This window comes from Phascolarctos cinereus, unplaced genomic scaffold, assembly GCF_003287225.1.
Source record: "Phascolarctos cinereus isolate Bilbo 61053 unplaced genomic scaffold, phaCin_HiC Scaffold_726;HRSCAF=1367, whole genome shotgun sequence".
Taxonomy (NCBI): Eukaryota; Metazoa; Chordata; class Mammalia; order Diprotodontia; family Phascolarctidae; genus Phascolarctos; species Phascolarctos cinereus.
This window is the reverse complement of record NW_027556098.1, coordinates 285,453,161-285,480,265: the sequence shown is the minus strand read 5'-3', so window position 1 is coordinate 285,480,265 and position 27,105 is coordinate 285,453,161. Positions and strand designations below refer to the sequence as shown.

Genomic DNA, 27,105 nt, shown 5'->3' with positions numbered 1-27,105 from the left:
GGGTTATATGTATCATCTTCTCATATTACAGAATGTAAGAAGTTTACCCTTGTTTAATTACTTATGATTATTCATTTCTATGCACCTTTTTTTTGGTTCCTCTCAACTCCTATGTTCAAACTTCAAAGTTTCTATCTACTTCAGGAAGTGATCAGTGGATCCTTTCTATCCACTTTGCCTTCTGGTTTTAAGAGTTCTAGGCAGCTTTTTTTTTTTAATTTCTTGAAATATGATGTCTAGGCTCTTTTTCTGGTCTTTGCATTCAGCTAGTTCAATGAGTCTTAATTTTTTTTCCCCTCAATGTTTTCCAGATTAGTAGTTTTTGATATGAGACATCTACATTTTCTTCTATGTTTTCAGTCTTTTCACCTTCTTTTAAAGTTTGTCTCGTGGAGCTATTGGCTTCTATTTGGTCTATTCTACGTTTCTGGGAGCTTGCTGCTTGGACAAGGTTTTGTACCTCTTTGTACCAAGCTATTAATTATCCTTTCAATTCTTTCTTCCATAGTTCTTCTTTTTCTATTTTTTCTCCTCTAGGACTCTAATTTTTTTGATAAAAAATTTTAAAACTTTTTTTTAAAACCACTGCTTCATCTTTTCAATGAATTCTAGCTGAGTTCAAGTTCAAATCATGTTTTTATTTGACGCTTTGTTCGTAGATGTTTTAGTTATTTTCTTCTGGCTTTGGGTCTTGAGCATCCTTGTGACCATAACTTTTTGGTGGGATTCTTGTTTTGCTTGGGAGAACAGAAGAGCAGTGGAGGGAGCTCCCAGAGAGAACAAAAAATATGTTTAAGAGAAATGAGGCAGAGAGAAATAGGATAAAAGGTCATGTTGGAAATTTCAGGGTTCTGGGTCATAAACGTAGCACAGTTAAAAGTAAAATCATCCTTCTGGGAATTACAATTGTTAAATTAAGACAGCAGGGTATTCAGTCTCTTTCAGCATTTCCTCCCAATCTATTTATACCTAGTCATTAGATTAATTTTAGAATCACATATTTGGAGCTTCAAGAGACCTTAAAGGTAATTTATTCAACTCCCTTTATCTTACATATAAGAAAATTAAGGTCCCTGAAACTGCATTTTAATTGTTTTAATACTTTGCTCAAAAATCTTCTATTGCTTTTTACTACAGAATCACAGGGTTTGCATTTCAGAGGCCATTTTATCCAACTTGTAACTTAATAAGAATCCTTCTACAATAAATCCCCAAAGGGGTCCATCTATATTTGCTTGAAGACCTCTAGTGAAGGAGGACCATGCCTTCTGGCATGGTCCATTCTACTTTTTGATTTTTGGTATTTCTATTTATTAAGAAATTTTCCTTTACTACCAGCAATTTCAACCTTTGTTCCTAGTTCTGTCCTCTGGGGCCAAACAAAACAAATCTAATTTCCTTTCCCCATAATGGCCCTTCAAAGAATTAGCATTTATGGTGCTTTAACTTCTGCAAAATGTTTTATGAATATTATCTCATTTTATCCTCACACAACCCTGAAAGGCAGACACTATTATTATCCCATTTGACAGACAAGGAAACTGAGGCACAGAAAGGTTAGATGATTTGCCCAGGATCATATAGCTGGTAAGTGTCTGAGGGCTGGATTTAATCTCAGGTCCAGGTCCATCACTATCCACTGCACCACCTAGCCATCTTAAATACTTGAAGACAGGTATCATGTCACCCAAGTCTTCGATTCTCCAAGTTAAACTTCCCCAATTCCTTCAAATGATTGCCCTACAACACGATTTTGAAACTTTTAACCATCCTGGGTTGTTCTCTCCTGGACGTTCTGAAGTTAGTCAATGTACTTCCTAAAATAAGGTACCCAGAACTAAACACAAAACACAAAAATACTTAGTCATTATTAAAACCTATTAGAGCTTTTTCTTTGGCAGTTATATTATCGAATTATCTGAGTTTGTGGTCCACTAAAACCCTCTGCTCTACTTGTGTATTTGTGAAGTTGGTTTTCTGAACTCTGGGCTAAGGCTTTATTTTTAAATCTATGTATTCCATTTAACTGTATTAGCTTTGGGCCACCATTTGGCTCCTGTCTCATCCAATTTGTTAGCTCTTATTCTTAACTTTGTTTATCACCTACACATCAACAACCATACACTGTTCCAAAGCACTGGTAAGTGTTAAATAGCACATGGCCAAACACAAGTCCCGGGGCCGCCACTCTGCAAATTCCCAAGCTGACAGTGAAGCATCAATGATTTCCCTTCAGGTTCAGCCAGCCAATCAATCCTGAATTCACCTAAATGTGCTTCTATGATTATTGAATTTGAGCTGGAAGGGACCTCAGAGGCAATGTAGTACAACTCCTTCATTTTACAGATAGAGAAACTGATCTAGCTCATGTCTCCACCTTGTCCACAAGAACTGCATTAGTTATGGTCAAATGTTTTGCTAAAATACAGATAAACTCTACTGCATTCCATTTTCCTATTAGTCTAATAAGTCTGCAAAAAAAGACAATGAGTTAGTCTAGCATGACCCAATTTTTAAAGAAACAGTCCCTTTTTTTGATCTTTATATCCCTACCACCTTAACAGACTCCCAGAATGGACTTAAACGCTAACTGACTGATTGATTCAAACACTGTCTCTTAATCTGTCCTGAGAGGAAAACTAGTATCATTCTAGTACTTTGCCTTAATGAATCTTATGTCAGCTGAACTAATTCCCAATGGTGCATAGGTTTACTTCATTCAGTTAAAGAGAAGGGACCTATTATTATGAATACTCCTAGCTATCCAATTTAGCACTCATATACAAACTTTCTTAAATTGGTCTCAAATTGTTTCTTGTACATAAATTTTGTTTTCATAACTAGATGGTGAGCTTCTAGTTCGAGTGGAACAATGCATCTCTATGTATCTCTACATATCATATGTATCTCTACAAAAATGTATCTCTAATCTCTCAAAAAATTATATGGCCAAACTATATACATAGGAAAAAAACAAGTAGACGAAAGCTACCTATTATCCTACGATATGCTATTGCATGTATATTCAATAAAGCTGGTCCATTATTACACACATTTTGGGTAGATGCCACAGATGGACACTAAATTAGACCCAAGTCTGATTAGGATGAAGAGAGGTACCAGATTGAATTTGGAAAATTGGACAATGCTCTTAATGTTCCTAAATGTCTCCCTGCAATAAAGTGCCATCTCTTTAGAGACAGGACCGGTTTTAAGTGTTTCCATGGTGTCCGCACAATGTCAAAAGAATTCAAGGAAAGCCCTCAGCATGTGTGTGGATCCCCTCTGTGGAGGCTTCACAGAGGGACAAGAATGATACAAGATAAGAAGGCCTGAGGGGCCACAATCTATACCTCCGACGGGAATATAAACATTAGTGAGCTCAAGGACCCAATAAAATTATTTCCTGTAGTACTGGGTACATAGTAGGAACTCAATTATTCATTCACTCCTTCAACAAATATTTGATTACAGAGCTCTGTCCTGAGCCCTCTTATCTTCTCCCTCTATGCTATTTTACTGGTAATCTCTTCAGTTCTCACAAATTTAATCACCACCTTTAGGGTGATCATTCTTATATCTACTGATTCAGCTCTAATCTCTCTACTGGTTTCCAGCCTCACACCTCCAACTTCCTATTGGACATCTCAGAACTAGATTCCCACAAACAGATCAACAGATCTAAATCTGAACTCATTTCCCCCCCTAAACCTTCTCCTATTCCTAATAGGTATCATCCTTGACTTCTCACTCTCTCTCATCCCCTGCAGCCAATCTGTTGCCAAGGCCTGTTGATGTTACCTCTCTCTTTTATGTCTCTTTTCTCTTTTTTGCACCACTCTGGTGCAGGCCCTCATCACTAAAGCCTATATTGTTATATCGCCTGTTGGTTGCTCTTTCCCCTTAAAACAAGTAGATGAATTCAGATGAAACTGAGTTATTGCCAAAGTGATCTTAAAGCCCAGCTCTGACCATGACACTGTTCCTACTCAATAAATTCCAGTGGTTCATTATCACTTCCAGGATCAAATATAAAATCCTGTTCGACATTCAAAGCCTTAATAAATTGGCCTCAACCTCCCCCCTTCCCCCCAAGTCTGTGTCTGGTCTCTTTGCCATTCTTCACACAAGACACAAAAATCTTCTGATTCCAGGTATTTTCACTTGGTGTCCCCAATGCCTAGAATTCTCTCAAATTTCAGCCAAAATCTCACCTTCTACAGGACAGCTTTCCCAATCCCCCTTAATTCTAGTGCTTTCCCTCTTTGATTATCTCCAATCCCATATATGTTACTATATTTGCATACTGTCTCTCCCATTAGACCATAAATTCCTGGAGGGCTGGGAATGTCTTTAGGCCTTTGGTGGCACAGTAGATACAGCACTGAGGCTGAAGTAGGAAACTCCAAATCAAATCTGGCCTCTGACACTTACTACCTGGGTGACCCCTGGCAAGTCACTTAAACCTGTTTGCCTCAGTTTCCTCATCAGTAAAATGGGAATAATAACAACACCTGAGCAAATGAGATAACTGTAAAATGCTTAGTCACAGCACCTGGCATATGGTATTACATAAATGTTATTATTATTATTATTATTGTCATTATCCCCAACACTTAACACAATGCCTGGAATGTAGCAGATGCTAAATAAATTGTTTACTGACTGTATAAAGCACGATGGGAGATGAAAAGCATAAGACAGGGTCCTCTTACTTCCACAAGTTTGCAATTTGGTAGAGGAGGTCGACATAGCTAAATATGCCAGCCATATAGTTACAGAACGATGGAGGCTAATCAGGAAAGGCTTCATTAAAGTAGAGATTTCAACTAGGCCTTGAAGAGTAATCAGGATTTTGGTGGAGAAAAGAGGAAGGGCATGAGCAAAAGTGGGAAGCTACAGGAGTTTATTGGGGAGATGGATGTAATCAGACTTGCATTTCAGGAAAATCACTTTAGTGGCTAAATGGAGGATGGACTGCAGTGGGGAGAAACTTGAGGCAGGCAGACCCACCAGCAGGGCATTACAATAATCCAGGAATAAGGAGGTGAGGGCCTGCACCAGCGTAGTGGCAGTATCAGAGGAGAGAAACAGGCATATTTGAAAGAAGTTGCAAAAGTGAAATTGACAGTGGTTTTCCAGCCTTTGTTAGAAGATCTCTAGTGAGAGCACTCATTATTTCCTAAGGTAACCCATTCCATTTTTGGATATGTTAACTGTAAAAGTTTTTTCTTACATTAAACCTAATTTTAGGCCTATTTACAACTTATATCCCCTGCTTTAGCAAAGTTGAACGACCCTTCCACATGACAATTATTTATTTATATTTCTCGTAGGATCATAGAGCAGAGGTTTCAGAGGCGAAGACCTTCATCTGACAAATGAGGAAACAGGTCCAGGGACATGTAGGGTCACACAAGTAATGAATAAATGGCAGAGCAGGATTCAAGCTCAGCTCCTCTAATTCCAAATCCAGGGCTCTTTCCACTGCACCCAGTAGAATTCTCTTCCATCCAACTACTGTCCTCCTAAATACTATGCAAAACTGAAACCACACATGATCTGACCGTTTTAAAATACAATCACCTCCCTCATTACGGACGCTATTAATGAGACTATATTAGCTACTTTAATTTTCTTGCTAACCATGATACACTTCCCTCAGCTTGAGTTTGGAGTCCACTAGAAGTCCCAAATCTTTTCTCAAACTGGTGTCCAGACATGCCTCTCCCCATTTCACATTTGTGAAACAGATTTTGTTTAAAGTCCAAGCGTAAGATTCTATACTCATCCCTACTGAGCATCACATTACATTCGGCCATCCTGACCAACATTCCCGCCCGTCCAGGCTGGGGAAGCCAGGGAAACCCAGGTCTTCTTGCACCTGGCGGCTGCAGGGATGAGGTGCCTCGGAGGTCCCCACTGGGCCCAGCGCCCTACGTGTCAACAGCTGCGCCCGGGAGTGGGGGCCAGGGGGCAGAGATCACCTTCACCTCCGGCGCCGGGTTCAACCCAGGGAACCTGGAAGCGAGAGACGCTGTGGAAGGGCGGGGAGAGGGGAGAAAAGAGCTGGGGGAACTCGGGGAGCGGGTGTGGCTCCCCAGGAATGCAACAAGGCCCAGGCGGGGCCGTCAGGGACGCAACGGGCCCAGGGGCGTCCCTGGCCCCGTTCGAACGCAAACAGTCCCTTACCGCAAACCGAGAATAACCTGCCGACGCCGCCATCTTCCCGCCTGCCAGCAGGCTCCTCCTACTGTGGACGGCCGCAATTCACCAGCCCCGCCCCAAGGCTCGTGCCCCGCCCCCAAGGGGGCGACCACCACCCCCTTGCCCCCTGGAGCCTGGGCCACCACCGAGCCTGCGGCGGGCTGAGGGCGGAGGGGGCAGTGGGGGACTGCGACAAACTGGGAAGCCAGAGATTTACCACCACCCCCCCTCGCGCGCGCGCGCGTGCCACCCTACGCACATCGAAAGGACAACAAACCTGGACAGGCGTCACAAATAACCAATCAAAGAAGAGGACATGGTCCGGGAGTGGTGGGAGGGAGAGAACCCGCCCTTTCCCCAAGATGACGCCACAAGGTGTCGGATTGAAAGCGAAAAGGACCAATAACAAAACAGGATAATTCCAAACGCAAGGAAGGGGCAGGGCTGGTTTGAAGAGGGAAATGGGGGCAAAGGAAACTTTTCCGGATATTATTTTGGGTCGGTGTCTTAAAATGACCATAAAAAATCCATAAACCGAACTGACGTAAAAGACCTCTGGGACACAAAATATCCCGATTGCCCCCTCTGCTCAAGTTCAGAGATGAGACTGACAATGGCTTGGGGGTAGTTCTTAGAGGGACGAACTTACCAAAGCAGGACCAATAACGAGGGAGTACAGAAGGCGCTCAAATTACTCGGCCCAATTGGAGTCAAGAAACACTGAGTCAGAAGAGCAGAAGGGAAAAATCTTTGGTGGGCATTTACCCGATTGGATCGGAGAGTCCTCCCCCAAACACCGGATTGGCCACTAGCAAGCAGAACGACACTGGCTTCAACGCAGGGAAAAGGTTTTTAAGTGAGTTTCGCGCGCGGAGGGCAGCGAGCTGCTATTGGTTAGTGACCTTCTTCCTTTGTGGGGGCTCTCTGCGTATCCGGGGTGAGGAGAGGGGAGTGGCGCCTGAGTGACGTGAAGGCGGCGACAGCCAATCCGAATGAGAGCAGAGAGAAGGAGAAGGAAGCGGATCTGTCGCCTCGCAGCTAATCTACACCTCGACTCTCCGTTTCGTCTCCCTCCGCCACCGCCGTCGGGGCCTAAGAGGGAGCGGCCGGGAACCGTTGCGGGGCCGGGAGGGCGGGTGGCGAAGCAAGGCGGAGGGAGACGGCTGTGGCGTTGGTATTTAGTCCGCGGTGGTGGAGGCGCTGTAGTTGGGTCCTGGCGCAGAGTCGTTGTGGGCACGGGGTGGGGGTTGAGGGGGGCAGCGTCGGGAGGAGCGCGCGGCCGGGCCCGGGTGCCCAGGCTGCCCCGGAGTCCCCCGCAGGGCCCCGCGTTGCAGCGGGCGACAGAGGAAGAGGAGGAGGAGGAGGAGGATGGCGGCCTCGGCCTTGTACGCCTGCACAAAGTGTACTCAGCGCTATCCCTTCGAGGAGCTCTCCCAGGGGCAGCAGCTCTGCAAGGTCCGTGTGCGCCGGGCGGGGTCTGGTCGGACGTGGCCCGGGGAGGGGGCTGGGTGTCCCGCGCTCCGCCTCCTTTCCGCTGTCGCCGGCGCCTCGGGGGTTGGAGTCTTGGGCTCGGAATTCCGAGTCTAGGACCTTTCTATCTGCGCGGGGCGGGGCGTGAGCGGAGACCCCCTCCCGCCTGGTGGCCTGGGATCCGGGCCGAGATCTCCGAGGGGGCTCCCGGGGTGGGGCCGACCCCCGAGGCTGCCAGCCACCTGTCTCCCGCAGGAGGTATTTTTGTCCCTGTTCCCTGCCCTTTCAGCTCTCCACTTGCCGGATTTAGGGATCACTTTTAAACCTCACGGGGGCACTGAATGGTGACCTCTCCTGCACGGAAAAGCAGAGCGACTTGTTGGGAATGGAACAGAGTGTTGGGCACATTCGGATCTTCCCAGATCCTACTAAAAGCAAACGTGGTCATTTGTGAGCAGCATTGCAAAATAGTAAAAGCATTTTCAGATGGTTCCAAACCTTGAAATTGACTCTACCAGGTTACCATCGTATTTAACCCTACCAGTAACATGTACAAATCTAATAAACACAGAGACCCACCTTTTTTCTTAAAGAATTACGGGTATATTTTACAGTTGGACAATTAGATGTTAGGACATAATCCAACTCTACTTACAGAGGCATTATACTCTTGTTTTGATATTATTTATAGAGGTTTGCTCTCCTTCCCCCTTTGGAGAAGAGACTTGAGACTATGCCAAACACTGATTGCTGTATTAATTTCTTGCAGGAATGTCGAATTGCACATCCTATTGTAAAATGTACTTATTGCAGATCAGAATTTCAACAGGAGAGGTTTGTATATAAATAATTAAAACCTTTAAGATCATAAAACTTTTCTCCAGGAAGCACTTTTACTAGCAGTAAACCCAATGTTGTAGTTATTTCTTATAAAATATTGATCTCAAATTAATTTGTAGTAGTTGCTGATAGGACCAAGAGTTAATGTTGAAAAACAATATTTACTATTTTTGAAAACAACTTTGAAGAAGTATATAGTTTGAGCTATTCTGGACCTATTATAATCAGCTGTGTTTTTTCATCTGTATGGTTTGTCAGTGACATAAAAGTTATATTTAAAGTTAATTATGGCATGTGAATTTTTCTTTTCAGCAAAACTAACACAATTTGCAAGAAGTGTGCGCAAAATGTGAAGCAGTTTGGAACAGTAAGTCTGTGCCTTACTTACTTTTTCACTTTGTCACTGAAGAATTACCTGACAAATGATATTTCTTACTAAAGGCGAAGCATTTATATAGAAAGTGTGTGTTAATTTCACGTACATATATAGTTTCAGCACACATACTTAAAATCATTACTTCATAAATTTAATTAAATATAGAATAAATGGATTGAGAAAATCAAGCCCTCTACTGTGAAACTAACAATTTCTTTCTTTGCCCATTTTAAATCTAGAGTTTGTGAAGCCACACTTACTGGGGGGAAAACATTTGAACAAATATAGTACTCTTATTTATACAGCACCTAGACGTTCAGAAAGTTGAAATCTGCCTGTCTTTCCGGCTCCTCAAATTATAGTATTTCATGAAAGAAATATGAAAGACTTGTTTCCAAAAGCCATTTTATGATATATCAATCAATACAAATTCTGTCTAATCTCATATACTTAGATCCTGCAAATACATGATTGTCAGACTGCTTGAATACTGATAGCTCAGTACCAGAATAATTTTCTCCCTAATAGATGTTCTCAGAGGATAAGATACAAGGGAACCAACTAGTTTATAAAGTTCAAATTCTGTTTGTGAAGTTTGTGAAGCCACACTTACTGGGGGAAAAACATTTGAACAAATATAGTACTCTTATTTATACAGCACCTAGACGTTCAGAAAGTTGAAATCTGCCTGTCTTTCCGGCTCCTCAAATTATAGTATTTCATGAAAGAAATATGAAAGACTTGTTTCCAAAAGCCATTTTATGATATATCAATCAATACAAATTCTGTCTAATCTCATATACTTAGATCCACAATGGTATAGTACAGTATAGTGCTACAAAATTCTGAAATGTCTTGTCAAAAGAAAGATGAAATTATGTTTGATGTGGTTTGTGTGCACTGTACAAATTTTTTCAAAACTGGGGTATGTGATAAGTCTTGAATTAATATGACTCCTTATTTAGTGTGACTGAGAAATTGGGAGTATGCATTTATAACGTTTATTTCATTTTTTTACATACTTAGTATTTTTTTTAAAAAACCACAATTGTTACTACTAGATTCATATCATTTCAGTTTTCCCAAAGTGAAACAGTGAACTCAAAAGTCCCAAAAGAAAACAAAATAATGTCCTGGAGTTGTGGTCAAGTTTGAGTAGATAACTTTTGAATGCTTTTCCCAAATGTAAAAAAGTATTTGATTTTTCTTTTACACTGCAGTATTACAAGGATTTCCAACATTATAATGCTTAAATTAAAGAGAGTTGTTTCTCTGTCAATTGCAGCCCAAGCCTTGTCAGTACTGTAATATTATTGCAGCGTTCATTGGCACAAAGTGTCAGCGTTGCACAAATTCGGAAAAGAAGTATGGACCACCTCAAACCTGTGAACAGTGCAAACAGCAATGTGCTTTTGATCGGAAAGAGGAAGGAAGAAGAAAGGTAATTATTGTTTGTTCATGGTACTGTGACATCCGGAAATACAGTCATATCACTGATTTGAACTGAAGGTGGAATCGATAACATTTGTGTATTTCTGGGTGGCTGGTTCCATTTGCAGCCCCATGAGGCGTTGTCAAGACAGCATTGAACCCAGGAGTCAAGACTTGTGTTTAGTGACTTGTATAGTTGCAGTACTTTTGAGCGATTTCTTAGTTTAAATGTTTGTAGATCCTAGGTTTTTACTTAGTGGTAAAAAACATTTCATCTTAAATCTGCTTTGGATTTTACACAGATTTGTAAATGGATCTCTTTTCGTTCCTTCAGTCAAAGTTGAAGATTTTGCTATTGTAGAAAATATATATTAATTTATTAGCCAGTGTACAATATGCATGGAAATAAATATCAGTAGTGGCGTGACAGGTACCTTCTGCTGCTATTTCTAGAAATGGAACAGGAATTTGAACTTTTAGGAACAGAAGGAAGAATAATTTGCCCTTAATGGATTATGTATTCATAAGTTCTCATTTCAAATCAATTCCACAAACATCAGGTTCTGATTATGGCACAAAAACCTCATCAAAAACTAAGCTGAAATGCAATGCTGAAATCTCTCTGAAGTTGCGTTACTTTAAAATAAAAAAAAGTTGCCTATTTTAGGAATTCTACATAAGGTTTTGTTTTCCAAGTTTGAGAATAATTTTACTTAACATCTTTGAAAGGCTTCCCTGAGTTTTAGGTAATTTCTTAACAGGTTTCATTTATAATTAGTTTAAGGACCCATTTGATCTAATGTGCATGTTCTTCTGAAAGGTTGATGGAAAATTACTATGCTGGCTTTGCACCCTGTCATATAAAAGAGTTTTGCAGAAGACAAAGGAACAAAGGAAGAGCCTGGGTTCTTCACATTCTAATTCATCCTCTTCATCACTTACTGAGAAAGACCAGCATCATTCAAAACACCATCACCACCATCATCATCACCACCATCGTCACAGCAGTAGTCACCACAAGTAAGTACTTAGAATTTCAGTATCTAGTTATGTAATTCAAGAATTCCCTCATCACTTATAAGAAAATATGTGGGCAATGATGTAATTTAATCTCATTATTTCTTGTCTGTTTGGTATTTGCCCTGGACCCTTCCTTTCTATGTTGTAAACTCTTTAAAGGGTATAGACAGTATCCTTGTCTCCCTCGTCCCACCATCACTACCACCTTCTAACTTAGTAGATTTGTATTCAGATCTTTTTTTTTTTACACTAACTTGTGATGTTAATGATGTGGCTGAGAATAATTTTTTTAGCTAATTCTCAAATCACAGATTGAGGAGAGGACAGTAAATACAGAAAAGTAGTATTGTAAGAAAAATACGTTAACGTGATCAGTTCGTAGACTTGCCTGTCAGAAGCTTCAGTATTTTATTATTTAATATCCATTACTCTGGACTGTTAGTACTAGGATCATTCTCATAAAAACACAGCATATGAAAAGTAAATATCAAAAAACATTGGAGAGGGTGAAAAGTTGCATTTTAAAGAGACTGAAGCAAGGTCTTTCCATAAATAAAAACCATGAACGTTTCTGTAAGCTTTTGTGTTCTGGTTAATTCTTATTTTCTCATTTCTGTAGGTGTTGACTGGTAAGTATACAGTCAACTGAGAAACATTTATAACTGAAATATTTGTGAATGCAATGGTAGTATTTACGAATAAACTTTGAAGGACATTAAACTATAGGGAAAAATCACATTATTACCTAATAGTAGCATTTTGCTATTTTAAAAACATACTTGTATGAACTTTATATCCAAATAAGGGAAATATTTCCATCTTTCAGTTGCACTTTTTAAAATTGGGAAAACATGCCAACAATATTGTATCTTTTTAAAAACTATTTTTCTACTTCGAGGCTTTTTGAGAAAGTAAAATTATCCAGTCTTTTGTACATTGTATAAGAAAACAGCATATTAAAAAAATCTAAATGTTGAAAGACTAGGGAATGAAAATTTACACTCTGAAGATTCTTTGAATTTCAAAATTTACTGTGAGCTTTCTTCAGATGGCAAGTTTTCCTAGGGCATTGAAGACATAATTTGATTTACCCCACCTCCCACCCCCAAAGATATTAGGAGAACATATAATGGTAAAAATATATCTGTATATAGTATTTACTAAAAATAGGGCCTAATGGGTAGAAAAAAATTAGGACTTGAAGTAGATACTTTGTAAAGTCCAGTTTAAGTCCGTTTGTTTCATATTTCTATTTAGTTAAAAGTTGTGGTTTAAAGATTAGAAAGGAGGCATTTTATTAATAACAGTAGAGCATCCTAAATCAGTATGAGATGAATTAAAAGATTGAGACCTAAAATTACAACATTCCCACTTGCCTTAAATTCTCTTGCTATGACTTAAGTTTTCAATATGAGGCAAGGGGACCTAAATTTACTAATGATTTCAAATATGGTTGTTCTTTGGAAATCCTTCCCCTAGCCTTTTGCAACAGATTTAGGGGGCAAAGGATGAAAGTCTTATGTAGTTTTTACCTTTTCTGGGTGGTGGCAGATTATAAACTGCAAATACATGATTGTCAGACTGCTTGAATACTGATAGCTCAGTACCAGAATAATTTTCTCCCTAATAGATGTTCTCAGAGGATAAGATACAAGGGAACCAACTAGTTTATAAAGTTCAAATTCTGTGAGACTTATCAATTTTTTTCTGTGACAGAATGATAGGTCTTGTAGGTTAACACACGGAAGTTGATGTTCATAAAATTTAATTTCATTGAGGTTTTTGATTTTGTCCCCCAAGAAATTCTCATCATTAAACTGGAAAAAATATGATCTAGACCTCCCAACTATTAGGTGAGTACACAACTGACTATAGGGTCCTGTCTTTAGAGTAATTAAAACAGTAGATCACCAGAAGGTGCATGCTAAGTAAGTTCAAGGCAAAGACCAAGTTGGATCCCAGATTCACCATAATCTAGTAAGATCATAATTCCCAGAGTATATAGAGAAAAACTTTTTTCCTTGTTTTTAAAGATAATGTGACTAGTGTTACTTGTCTGTATCTTGAGTGTGGCCAGAGAAAACTGAAACAATTATTGCCATGCTGAATCAAGTAAAGATTCTTTTGGTTTGATGTTATAACCAGTTTGTAGAACTATACACAGTGTGTCTTTAAACCTATGGCTTGCTCTTCACATTTGCTCAAAGAGACCCACCTAATTTCTGATTGCTGCCTTCCAGGTTGGTCTGTATGCCACTCTCTTTTCCCAGCAGTTCAGTAAGGACACTTGCAGAATAGTGTACTTGAAGAAAAACTAAAGTATATGAATGCAAGATTGTGAAGGACTAGATATGTGTAAGTACAGCAGAAAAAAAGTCCAAAGGTCATAATGAATAATAAGCTAACTGAGTTAGCAGTGTATCATAGTGGTTTAAGAAGTAAGAATACTATGATATATAAACGATATTATAAATTAGAATTGTGAACTCTTTCACTATCCCAATTGTGGTCTTAATCTTTACTAGATGATTATATCTAGTTTACCTTACTAACAGAAGATGTATAGAGAATTGGGAGAATGGTTTAGGAAAGTATGGAAAAGTTAGAGGAATTAGAGAAACCAAAATAGTTTGTCTGGAAAAAAATTTTTTGCTTTCAAGGATGAATGATGCTTTCTAAACTCCATAGGACAAAAGGATAATAATATAAAATACAGCAAAAGCAGTTTATAGTAAAGAAGAATTTCATCAGGTTCAGAATTTTTACTGAGGCATGCCTTAATCTTTAAAATAGGATAAAAATCTCAACTGACTGAGATGGTTAAGTCTTAACCATAGTCTTAAATTGGTGACTTTCAAACTGTGAAGTTATAGTACCTGTCTAGTGATTTTCATATTCTTAAAAAGCCCCATATATTAGTTTGGTCTGGAGATGATGGAACAAATACAAATTATAAAGACCTCTCCATTGCTCTCCGTTGCTGTGCTTTTTTTTCCTAGGAACCCATAAAGATGCCTGGTGGAGTTGTTTGACCAAATTATTTTTCGTGGATTCTTTCATAAATTAACAAGCTCTTAGTCTGAAAATGGTATAGACAAATTCAGGATCACAGTTGGCTTTATTACAGTTTTCATTCTCATAACTTAAATGAATTTCCTTTGCTGACAAAAACGTGCTTATAAAAGTTTGATTTTGTTTTCCATTAGTAACAAATATCATTAGATATTATTAATAGATATTATTAGTTGTTAATTGTGTGTGTTTCAGAATCAGCAGTCTGAGTCCAGAACAAGAGCAAGGACTGTGGAAACAGAGGTAAATGTTTACCATTTCTGAACTATTTGAATATAGTATTTTGAATGTGTTTTTAAGTGGAACACTTATCTAAACCATCTAGTTGTACCTATTCATTTTCAAAATGAAAGGAAACTGGGGTACCTTGAGATACCCCAGATAGCTAGTTAGAGACAAAATAGGATTTAAAATCCTATGAACTCCTCATTTTCAGGTCTGTGTTTTTATGTCCTTTGTCTCTCCCCATTCCCTGCCGTTTGCCGCTTCTATAGGAGTTTGACTTTTTAAAATTATAAAGTGGCTCCATTCAGGGGTCCGCTCAAATCCTATACTTTCTGCAGGAGACTTTTCCCAGACTTATTTCCCTCTCTGCTCTCAGAATAATTTTTTTCCCCCATTGTCTCCCCATTTGAATGAGTTCCTGGGGACAGACTGGGAACCATGTTTTTGCCTTGTAAACCCAGCACTTTGCACAGTGCCTGGCACATGGTAAACACTTAAAAAATAATTATTGATTATTAATTATATTTACTTGTAAAATTGCCTGTTAGTACTTCTGTAGCTATTACTTTGTGCTTACATTTCCTATTTGGTTTCAGCCATAAAACCTCTGCAACAATACAGAATGAAACTCCAAAGAAAAAACCCAAACTGGAATCCAAGCCATCCAATGGAGATAGGTAAAATTGGATTTCTTTAGTGCTATGAAATTTCAGCCCAAGAGAACAATGGTGGTTGATAGTTGCAACTATTTAATAAAGGAAAATAAATTGATATCTTCCTATGTTAAGATCTCTGTATCATATAGGACAGTGACCATAATAAATTGGATGATTTCTAATGAAAATTTAACAGTAAGAAAATGGCAGTGTTCCTATTGCTTTGTTTAGACAAAAAGTCTTTTTTTGAGTATAAATAATTTGGAAAAGGCCACATACTTTCAAAGAACATTTTCTAAACTTTGGTACCCTTCAGAGAAATGCAAGTTGGGACTCAATAAGTATTTTTTAAGCTTTTAAGTTTTGTTAGAATAGCGTTATCATATAGTACATTAGGCAAACATTTACTGATATTACTGTACAAATTGGCTGCCTATTGCTTTACACTAGAAATATTGACCCCCTAAAAGCTAATACTGAATTATATTTCTGCAGGTATTTGTAATGTGTGCCATTAGTAAGGTAATTTGCCAGTTGCATCCATTTCTGTCAGGTACATATTTTTTTGCATTAGCCTTAAGGATGTTTGTGGAATTGTCTAATTTATGCATTTTGAACACATGCTGTTTTTCTTGGACTTATGTTAATTTTATTTTACTTCTTATTTTTAGTAGCTCTATAAATCAGTCAGCAGATAGTGGAGGAACTGACAATTTTGTCCTTATAAGCCAGCTGAAAGAAGAAGTGATGTCACTTAAACGTCTCTTACAGCAAAGAGACCAAACCATTTTAGAAAAAGATAAAAAGGTGAGAACACAGACTGTTAAATCTCATGAACTGTTGTTATCTTAACTCTTATTTGACAGTTGCAAATCTAAAACTAGACATAGTTTGACAGTGTTTATAATATTGTTTGCTGGCCATTGTACGTTGTTCTGTACTAGTGGAGAGGCTTGAAGTCCTAAGGAACTAACCAGTTAGAATTTTAATGATTTTTGAATGCACACTTTCAACACACATACTCTACATATATTTTAAATTTCTCATTTTGGTTTAATGAATGAACTTCATTCTGTGGGTGGAGAAAGATAATTATGTGAATGTTAGTGATTTAGACAAGCAGTTTAGAGCTTTTAGTTTTCAATTCATGTTTCTTAATCTGGCCAATGAGAGTTAATAGTACAAGTCATCCTTTTGGGATTTTTCTATATAATAGCCAACATATAGCAAATTATGGGTTGTAGATTCAAGTTGTTCTGCTATAAGTAAATATATATGAATATGTTACTTAGAAGTGAAATCAGAATAGTTTGGGGGGGGGCAGTCGGGGTTTAAGCCCAGCAACACACAGCTAGTGAGTATCATGTGTCTGAGGCTGGATTTGAACTCAGGTCCTCCTGACTTCAGGGCCAGTTCTCTATCTACTACACTACCCACCTGCCCCAAGAATAATATCTTAAGGGTGGCCTCAATTCTCTTTTAATTCGTGTGTTGTATGCTTTAATCATAGTTAGATGAATTAACTCCTTTAAAATTTGCATTGAATTTGAACCTATTTCTGTTTTCTACTACTGTGTTTCAAAAAGTATATTTATTTAGTTTAGCATATAATTGTGTTTATGTGAGTTATTCTTCTTGAGTTTATCTAGAACAGATCTTAAGCTTACTGTTATATTTCTTTGTAATCCCAAAGAGTCTTCATTATTAGATGTGGCCTAAAAGGGTTTTAATTTTAGGGTTTTTTTATTAGTTTTTTTTAATTTAGTTTAGTTATTTTTATTACTTTTAATATGGGTAGCTTGCACATTTAGTATATAAAAATTCATGTGTAAGCAAAAATAAATATAGGATATTACTGGTTATTTGATTGCCAATTTCGAATTATTTTTCATTATTCAGTTACGTCCAACCCTTTGTGACCCCATTTGGAGTTTTCTTGGCAAAGATAGTGGAGTGGTTTGCTGTTTCCTTTTCCAGCTCATTTTACAGATGAGGAAACTGAAGGAAATAGGGTTAAGTGACTTGGCCAGGGTCGCACAGCTAGTAAACGTCGAAGGTCACATTTGAACTCAGGTCTTCCAGACTCCAGGCCCAGCTCTGTCCACTGAGCCACCCAGCTGCCCTTATGAAAATTCATATATAAGCAAAACTAAAGAGTAAGATGGTTATTGTTTATTTGATAGCCAATTTTAAACAACTTTTCATTTCATAGAGATTAGCTGTATATTTTAAAATTAGGAAATCCTTTATTTTTTTGATTGAAAACAGGGCAGCACTTGTTTGTTATAAGTCCAGTTAGAATGTGAATTAAGAGGTATCCATTTGAAGAAATATGTAATTCCAAAGAAAAATGGCAGTGAATTTTTAATTCCTGTTTTGCATTTTTACACCATTATAACATCACATCAGTGCAGATAATTTAGTTGATTTTGATTTTAGGTTTTTTTTCCATAATTTATCAAGGTGTTTGGCATTTTACAAGTTATCAGTACTAAAAATATGTTTTCAAAAGAAGCATATATATCAGTTATGACTCACCAAAAACATATGTGGAAGCATCCAATTCAGCGGCTAGCTATTCATTACTATGAGTAGATTAACAAATCTTGGTGAGGTGGTTTGACTAATAGATCAGAAGTCTTTTATATATATATGTATATATATATATATATTATACACACACACACACACACACATATAGATGAAGACAATTTATATACTATTTGAATCTACAACAGAGGCAAGGATTTTAACTAGGTAGAATGTAGAACACTGTAATTCTCTTTGTCAGTTTCTCTATTAATTTTCATCATCAGTTTATCAGTTTTGGGGTAATTAAATGATTGTGCTGCATTTTATAGCTTAAAGGATTGGATTTTAAAGATTGCTAAAGATATACTTACACATTAGAGTGTGCTTAATTTTCTGTGAATGAAAATTCCATTGTTATGATAGTATTATAATTGAAACATCACCTACAGCTAGCTTTCTTCAAGCTTGTACGTGTTTAATATTATCCTAAATCTCTCTTTTTATATATTTGTGTGTGTGTGAATATTTACATGTAGATATTTGTGGCTTTTTTTAGTTTGATTATGCTACTAAGTGACTGTTGAAAAAAAGTTTTGAAATTTGCTGCTTCCCTTTCTTGATCCATATGCTTATTATTAGTACTGCTTCTGTGCTCTATTTTTGACCTCTAGTTCAAGCAGGAATATCAAATAGTGATGTGCAGGTTTTACAATGGAATTTTTCAGATTATTGGGAAAACAGGCTTTAATTATAATGTTCTTTTTTGTGCCTAATGTAAAACTTTAGAGGGGTTTTTTTGGGGGGGGTAGTTCCTTTTTTTTTCTTTTAAAATGAGAGGAAAGAAAATCTTAAGTCATTATTTTAGTATATTTGAAAAAATTGCCTTAAGCTTGTTAGAATTTTTTCCCAGTTTATGCTTTTAGCTCAGTCTGTTTATTTAGGTTTACAGTTGTTATTTTCAAGCAAAATCTGTTATGGAAGCTACTGGCCTTATAAAATACATCATTATTATTATTATTTTAATCTTGGAAGTATTTCCCAGTATTTGACACAAGTGAAGTAACTGTGTAAGCTGTCCAGCTTGTAAAAAAGGCCAAGTGGGTGCTGTCAGACTTATATATCCATATAAGGCCCTTGAAAAACTGATGTTTTAATTCTAAACCTTACACGTTATTCAGTTGCTGCCTTGAAACTGAATTCCAAACTAATGTACTATCTAATAACACTAAAATTGATTAGGAAGACTATGGATTTGTGATCTGACAAAACAGTGTTTGGAAAAAGTAGAACTAGATCATGGAACTCATAAAATTGCTGTTAATGTGCACTATTTTGGGCATACAGTTGTGAATGATGCTGTAGAGAAACTGTAAATACAATTCATATATATTGATGTGTTTTTAAGTTAACTGAACTGAAGGCAGACTTCCAATACCAGGAATCTAATTTGAGAACAAAAATGAACAGTATGGAGAAAGCTCACAAGGAAACTGTGGAACAACTACAGGTAAATATTTTATTCGTTTTGGTTTTACTTAAACTGTGAGTTGCAGAGAGGAAAAAGTTCAAATTGTCATATTTATTGAGTATATCTTTTGTAAGTATTTGTCTAGGCACACATGTATGTCCCTCTCTTTTCTCTTCCCCCACCCCCAATTCTTTCTCTCTTTTCTTTCTTTGTTGTTTTCCCCTACTACACAGCCATAAGAGTGAGCCATGTTTGTTGTAGGTAAAGAGCATGGAGGACAGGGGAGAAAGGTGTCGCAACTCCAGGATCCATTCCATGATGTGTTGCTTTATAAAGCAGGTTGCCTAGAGAGAAAACTAAACCCCAGAGTTCATGCCAGAATGGTCCAAGTAAGATTTCAGTACAGAAGAAAACAAGTGATAAATAATTTATTAATAGGTCCTTATTCCAGGTCTTCCTCCTCTAGCTGTCTTTACCCTCTGGGCAGGTCTTTCGATCTAAAACTAAATACCTTCTGTCTGTCCTGAAGAAGCTCCCCCATCCAGATTTGTTAATGATGTTTTTTTCGTATTTTTTTTTTTTGCAATTAATACATTTGGAGAGAGAAGTGTGTTGGTAATAGTCGATAAAGTATTGTTTGTTTTTATAAAAACCTTAGTGATTCTATTTTTTATCACTGAGGTTTGAATGTTGAGTTCTTATCTGGGTTCTAAATATTTTGCAAGGTAGTCCATAATTAAACCTAATATAAATAAAAATGAGTGAAATCCAGACTAAGATAGCTTGTAGCTCATGGTAACCTTACTTGAATTGAGCTGTTTCTTGCTCAATCTCTTGTAAAAATTGTGAGAGGTTATTTATTTGTTTTAAGTTAGGGTCTGAATGTATTGTACACTTCTTTCTCCTGGAGAACCCTGAAAGTTCCAATAGCCTATTGTCCTATTTTCTTAGTTGCTAACTGCCATGTGTTGCATCCTTATAGCCAAACTTCTTTGCTAGAATTCCTGACTACCTCTTTAAGGTTAAACTAACACTATCAATGAAATGGTTTTTCTTAAAAGTATTTCCTACCTTCTAGTGTTTTGTGTCTGGACTTTCTAATGAAGTTTAAAAGAAGTTTTAAATAAGCTAATGTCGCAGAATAAGCTAGCAAGGAATTTAAATAGTAAGAAATTTAAGTTTGTTGATGACTAGAAGTTATTTTTCAGTCGTAAAATTGTTTTCTTCTCCCCCGTTTTCCATGCACCCCTCATACACAAAGAGAAGATACATAGAACCATTTGGGATTTAAATTTGGCAAAGTTTAAATTGACAAGATCTCAACCCTTATTGCTTGTCACCACTGAGAAGTAAGAAAAGGAATATCAAAATATTGAAAGACAGAGTTTTGAAGTATTGCAAGGAGTACCAGAAGTGATAAGATTTTGAAAGTAGTAAATGGTTCCCTATTAGTCATAGAAGATTTCTTGTAGGAAATAAACATAGTTTCCTAAAAGATAAACTGGGTTGTTGAGGTATAGTAAATATTTTATGAAATAGCTTTAAGATGATAGAAGGATGAATATACTTGAAGAGAAAAAGAAAAAAATGTCACTTTGTGAGAACAAGATGAGGCCATTTAAATTGGGTCACATCAGATAAGGATGAGGGTTGAAGCCAATAAACAGGATCAGTTTATTGATTAGGATATGGCTTTTGGCTTTAAAGTTTCCAGCATCCAAAAAATTATACCAAGTAGTACCTTTTGTTTGGATCTAATCTTCATAGCCATGTTTTGAAAACATGTAGTATATTAAAAGAGTATTATCATAGAGAATTGGAAAACCCCTTAGGGTAATTCTTTATTCAGAATCTATTTCCTCATATGTAAAATTGGGATAAAACAGTTCTTACCGTGGCTACCACACAGAATTCTTGTTTGGATCAAATGAAATGATATATATGAATGGCCTTGGTAAATCATAAAGCATAATATGGAGTAAAATAGTATATATTATCAAGAATAACATTTGTAAAGAGTGTGGTAAAACAGTCTACATTTCCCTAGTACAATCCATTCTTAAGGTTAGTGAGCCATGAGTTTCTATATTTTCAACTTTTATCATCCATTCATTTAAATTTGTTAGTTTATACTCTTAATGGAACCTTTTGTTAAGTAAATTGCAATAATGCTATTGTTTATATAGTGTGAATGGAATTATCCTGTTTAAAATTTTTTTTATTACGAAAGCTTTATTTTTAATCACAAGTGTTTTTTGTCTACTACAGGCCAAAAATAGAGAACTACTCAAACAGGTTGCAGCATTGTCGAAGGGTAAAAAGTTTGATAAAAGTGGAAGTATATTAACATCTCCTTGAGAAAATAATTATTCATAGTGTTCTGCTTAAAATGTAAATTTGAATAATTCTGTGAAGCCCTTAAAATTCTGTGTAGTAGAAAACATATTTTTGCACACTAAATGAGTTGGTGTGTTTCCTATTCACTTTTGTAACTAATGCAGCATTTTTTTAAGTTGTCAAAGTATTCAAATAAAATACTTCAACTGGCTTGAAGAACCTTTTTAATTTTTTGATATCCGAGAACTTTTTTTTGCCAGCAATAGTATTAAAACAGTTGTAAAAGGACAGAAAACAATGCTCTTTTTAAAAATGCAACATGCAATAATAGAATAGATGTCATTTTTAAGATCTAAAAGCAATGATTTCTTTGACACTGCTAACTTCAGATGATCCATTTTCAAGTTTAAAAGTATGTAACTTTTGGAATAAGGAATATAATGAACACTTAAGTTTTTAGCAACTGTGTTCTTTTACTTTATTAAAACATGATAAACTAAGGAGGGAAATCATGGTGCTTTTATTAAATGAAATTCAGAAATATATGTAAATATGTTTTAATAGTTGCATCATTAGTAGTAGTCAACGAGTACCCTAGTATTTTCATTATTGTGATAGGATTTAACGTTATTGTACAGTATCCAAGGTAAAATATGTGTTTTTGTTTTGTAAAGACTACTGTAGATTTTTACTTACAAGTGCCTTTTTGCCACCTAATGTTTTTATTTATAGGAATGCTGGTTTTTTGTACATAAGGTTTTGTTTTTAAGATCATGTTTATTAATAAATGTTTGTATATAAATGCATATGTACAGGAGACATTAAAAAGGAAATGTAAACTGCTAGTGAGATGTTTGAGGTTGTATTAAGAACTAGCAGACAAGTAGCGCATATAAGTTTTTTAGGTCTTTGTAATTTGTGTCTGTAGGATAGGGAATGGTACTGGTCCTAATATTTTGTCAATCATTACCCAAAAGATTTCATTTTAAATCTCTTGACAATATTATATTTTAATTCTGCCACAATGAATCTTAGTATTTGTGTGCAGAAATATGCATGTATAGCTATGTACATAGTTCTACGTATTTCTTCTTGGTTGAATATTAATATTTTCAAAACATCTTTATTACTACTTTCCCTACTTTTATCTGATTAATAGAGTCAATATCAAAGGTCATTGCTGCATAATTGGATAAATTCTGAAGTTTTCTAAATTTTGCTTTAAATTTCCTTTGTAGCTATTGGTTATTTTTCTTTAAATGAATTGGAGCTACAAGTAGATTAGAGTGGTGTTTACAAAGCAAACTGTCCCAACGTCTTAAATCATTATTCTTAAAAGGATAGTATAGGATGATGTATGTGTGATATTAGTGTAAAATATATATAGGGCCTTTTTTAAAAAAAGTGATTTTGAGCCTTGAATGGAATTGGTCTGCTTTAAAAATGTATTTCATCAGCCTTTTACTTAATAAGTATAAAAAATAATCAAGTACTATATTAAGTTCACTATTTACATAGAATGAAATCAGTAGTTCTTGCTGCAACATCTTATAGGTTAAACTAACTCAACTATGCCCTGGGCAAACTACTTCTGCCCACCCCATTTTCATTATTGGACATATCATTGTAAAAGTTTTTCATGTTTTAAAATACAATCTAAACCAACATTTGGATTGCCCTTGGAAAGGATGGTTTTCTCATACAGTTTTGGGTGGTGCTATTCTTTTTGAAATGGCCTGTGTTTCAGTAGCTTATTTCTACAGGTGTTCAGTATAGAATCACATTCTCATTTTTTGATGCCCTGTTTAGAAGTACAAAGTTAGGGTAGTTTTCAAGTAAAAACATAGCCTGAATATTTCTAACTTGGGGAAAAAAAGCATCAATTTATTTCCATCAAGTGTATGTTTGTGTGTGGGGTGTGTGTGTGTGTGTATACACACACACACACATACATATATATAGTTACACTAAGTTAATAGTCTTCATAGGTTTAATAAACATAGTGTGCTTTTAACCTAGTATTTTTTTGCCCTAGTTGTACTATACTGTAGTGCGTTTTAATGCTGAAGAGATTTACTAAATCAGAAAGACCTTTATTTTCATTTAAAATCTTTCATAACTGGTATTTTTCCAATTTCATAGATAATTTCTCAATCTCAAGTGGTCATTATTGTTTTTAGGCAAACCATATCCATTTTTAGTAACATTCATATTCAGACTTGTGAAAGTTGCTGCAATTTTAAATTATTTTTATTTTTGTTTTAAGGAACACCTTGAAATTCAGTTGAAATATGTCAGCTTTGTAAATCCCAATGCTAAAACCTTTTAGGGGCTTCACATAATTTAAATATACCCTTTTAATTTTTATTCCATGTCCTCATGAGTTTTAAAACTTAAATTTTTAAGGTTGTTAACAAGTACATTGAGTTCTGGACCATCATGTCCTGGATCTGTAGTATATCGACAAAATGGCCTGATGTTCTTTAACTGTGGATCTGTAAGGAGATATTATTGTATGCTGTATTGTGCTTTCTAGCTTGTTTTCAGCTGTTCATTAACATTGACAAGTGATAGCCACTTTGGCGCAAGTTATTTATGTACTTTAAGCTTGTTAATATTGCAGTCCTTTTTAGATAGTATTGGTCTAAATATGCATTTTGCAGTAAAGCTGTTGAGCTGTTCACATGTATAGACTATTGAAATACTGTACTTGCACACATCTGACTGTTGACATTTTGTACTTTTTTCTAAATCCAATATTTCACAATAAAAACTTTCAAAAGCATTATATTCTTTATCTTTTTATTTTCCCTTTCCCCCAAATAATAAATTGAAGACTAAAAATTCAGTTCTGATTCTAAAATCCTTCATTGTAATATTCATGCTATATTCATATATCCTTTTGGACTTAATTTTTTCTGTATTTTTATGTTTTTAAAAATTTGTATTAACATCTTTTGTTCTTGTATTAACTTTTCCAAATATATCTGCTGCCTCCTCAGCTCAGTGATACATAGTGAGGCATCCCTTATAGCCCCCCCAAAAAAGGCAGTTTAACAAAACTAACCAACATACCAAGTCTGATTTAATATGGGCTGCCTCCCATCTATGTGAAGAATGGAACATCCTGGGTCATCGTAATTGTTCAGTTTTGATTTGTATTTTGTTTTTATCTACTTACATTTATTTATGTTGTTTTTCTCTATTCACTTTACATCGGTCCATATGTGTTCCTATAATTGGGGTTTTTTTCCACATTTGTTGTTTCATAGAGTAAGATTCATTTACATTTGTGTGCCATAATTTTTATCCATTCCCAATCTATGTGCATCTTGGTGTATATCAAGACTTTACCCCCTGGGGATTTTGCTTACTAGTGGCGTCTGTGGTTCAGCCCAACATTGACAGCTTCCCTTTTTATACATGAATCTTAAAGAAATTTGGATTAAAAGAGGAAAAAAAATCTTTATTTCAGTATTATTGGTTTCTTTGTATATTTAAAAATATTTTGAGAAGTAGTCTACAGGTTTCACTAGAGAGACACAGAGGTCCATGATACAAATAAAGATTAAGAACTTTTGGTCCAGAGGTAACATTGAGAAGAGATAATGGATTGAACTAAGACTTCCGGTAGGAATGGAAAGGAGGAATTTTATATGAAATGTTGAGGTAGAATCAACAGGACTAAGCCACGGATTGGATAAGGGTAGAAAGGGAAGGGTTCGAGATAGAGAGTGAATTTGATTGATGAGAGAATGCTGTAATCAGAATATAGACAGGTTTGGGAGTAGTGGAGTGAGAATGAGATCAGTTTGGAACTGTGTTAGTTTGGGGTGCTCACAAGACATTCAGGTGGAAATAACTCAGCAGGCATGTGAAAGTGGACTAGAGATTATGGATTCATTTGGGAGTCATCGGAATGAATATGATGATTGAAATCATGGGAATGATTAAGATCACTAAGGGGAGAAGGTAAGATGGGGAGGCCAAAAAAATATGAGAAGACACCAATATTTAAAAAGCAGGAAGAGGATTAGGAACCAGCCAAATAGAATGTTTGAGGGTGAGGGCATTACTGAAGGTAGAGGACGTATTTTGGAAGCCAGATAGGTTTCAAGAAACAAAGTCCAATGATGCTCAATAATGTAAAACATTCCAGAGTTGTCAGTATGGGTAAAGCCTGGGAAGAAAGGTTGTTGGTTTTAGTGGTAAGGGAATCATCTAGAACTGTTAAGAAAGCAGTTTCACAGGAGTGGTGGGGTCAGCCAAAATGCAAGATTTTAGAGTGGGTAAGTTCCTCTCCATTCTTCATATTTGGCCCCTTCAACTCCTTGTGGGTGACAGAGAAACTGCATCCCATCTTGCCTCCCTCCATGCCTATTCAATTATTAGGCCTGTTCCTGCCTGCCTTGGAGAAAAATTTCATTCCGTCTGTGGTGACCCACCACCCCCTACACTAATCCCCTTCATCTGAACTGCCTAATCCTGAAAGGTTTCCACCCTGAGGCCAAACTCCTAGGGATATTGATGACTTAACAGAGCATCCTTAAAAATCAATAAAGGCCCACTCTCTCACACCTTCCCCATCACTGTGATTAGGAATTCACAGCTATCATTCAAAATCAGTTTTCCATCATCTCTTGTTGCCCTCTCCCTTGTTCCCATCTCAACACCACCAACATCCTACTCTACAGTCCACCCCTTCCACTGTTTTCTGAAATGTCTGATCCATGAGTAACAAATTTGCTTTCATCTTATGTCTTTTACTTTTCCACTCCTTCCATCTTACAACTCTCAAATGAGACCTGCCTCCTTTGAGGTTCGTTCTGTCACCGAATCAAAATTCTGTTAACTTTTCTATTGACCTCCGGAATGTCACCCTTCTTCCTTCATTGAGGGTAGTACTTGTCTTCATCTTCTGCAAACCTTACTTCACCATATAAATACTCCCTCAAACATGCTAATCTCCCAGTTCCTCACTTACTTCTCAGTACCTATTCTTCCACCCAGCCTCAGCTATGCTCACACATTGTTGTGTCCTTGGATCTTGGTGTCACCATCAGATGTATCTCTTTCAGACCATGAACTCTGAAATTCCCTTATCGGATTATAATCTATTGTCATTCCTCCTCTCTCTGCCTCGCTATCACCTAACCCTATTATTCATCCTCACTGTGATCTCCAGTCCCTTAGTCCCCTGCACTGGCTGCCTTCTTCCTTATCTTGAAAAGTTAGACTCTGTTCTGTTTTCTTCTCTAGTCCCCTTGCACTTTTATCCTGTTGCTGATGTTAGCCCACCAAATCTCATCCTTGGATGACTCTCACTATCTGCTACCTGTGTTCCTACTCGTGTGCTGCTCAATAAAGCTTCAGAAGATAGCAAAACCATGTTAATTGAATCCAGTACAAATTTATGCTGGGCCCTTGGTATGGTAAGGCAATCCTTAGTTAACTCATTGTTCCACTCACCA

The 27,105-nt window shown here is 36.8% G+C and overlaps 2 protein-coding genes across 7 annotated transcripts in view; one reads left to right on the top strand and one right to left on the bottom strand.

The window, feature by feature from the left end:
- Positions 1-7,038, bottom strand: part of CEP57 (centrosomal protein 57) — a 66,989-nt gene extending 59,951 nt beyond the window's left edge. Inside the window, exon 1 of one of the 3 annotated variants that reach the window (XM_021000557.2) lies at positions 6,857-7,038. Coding sequence is in view for 1 of the 3 variants with exons in the window: in XM_021000556.2 (XP_020856215.1) it covers positions 6,193-6,225 (33 nt within the window). In the remaining 2 variants the exon portion in view is untranslated. Of the gene's footprint in view, positions 1-6,192; positions 6,459-6,484; positions 6,507-6,856 lie in introns of those variants that run through there. The other 2 variants (XM_021000555.2, XM_021000556.2) reach the window with 2 other exon arrangements.
- A 439-nt stretch (positions 7,039-7,477) lies between these two features.
- Positions 7,478-24,419, top strand: FAM76B (family with sequence similarity 76 member B). 4 transcript variants are annotated; one of them, XM_021000560.2, is made up of 10 exons: positions 7,478-7,662; positions 8,447-8,511; positions 8,830-8,884; positions 10,179-10,334; positions 11,145-11,344; positions 14,612-14,659; positions 15,238-15,318; positions 15,972-16,104; positions 19,235-19,336; positions 21,566-24,419. In XM_021000560.2, exons 1-10 carry the CDS (start codon positions 7,576-7,578, stop codon positions 21,653-21,655), a joined length of 1,017 nt encoding a protein of 338 aa, XP_020856219.1. In that variant the 5' UTR covers positions 7,478-7,575; the 3' UTR covers positions 21,656-24,419. The 4 variants fall into 4 exon arrangements, with proteins under 4 accessions (XP_020856219.1, XP_020856217.1, XP_078003286.1 ...); XM_021000558.2 differs by having other exon boundaries at positions 15,969-16,104; XM_078147160.1 differs by having other exon boundaries at positions 15,969-16,104; positions 21,547-21,660.
- The last annotated feature ends 2,686 nt before the right edge of the window (positions 24,420-27,105 follow it).

Coding starts and splice junctions, on each gene's coding strand:
- FAM76B (XM_021000558.2), top strand. CDS start 7,576: ATGGCGGCCTCGGCCTTGTACGCCTGCACAAAGTGTACTCAGCGCTAT. Junction 7,663..8,446: donor AGGGGCAGCAGCTCTGCAAG/GTCCGTGTGCGC, acceptor AATTTCTTGCAG/GAATGTCGAATTGCACATCC. Junction 8,885..10,178: donor ATGTGAAGCAGTTTGGAACA/GTAAGTCTGTGC, acceptor TGTCAATTGCAG/CCCAAGCCTTGTCAGTACTG.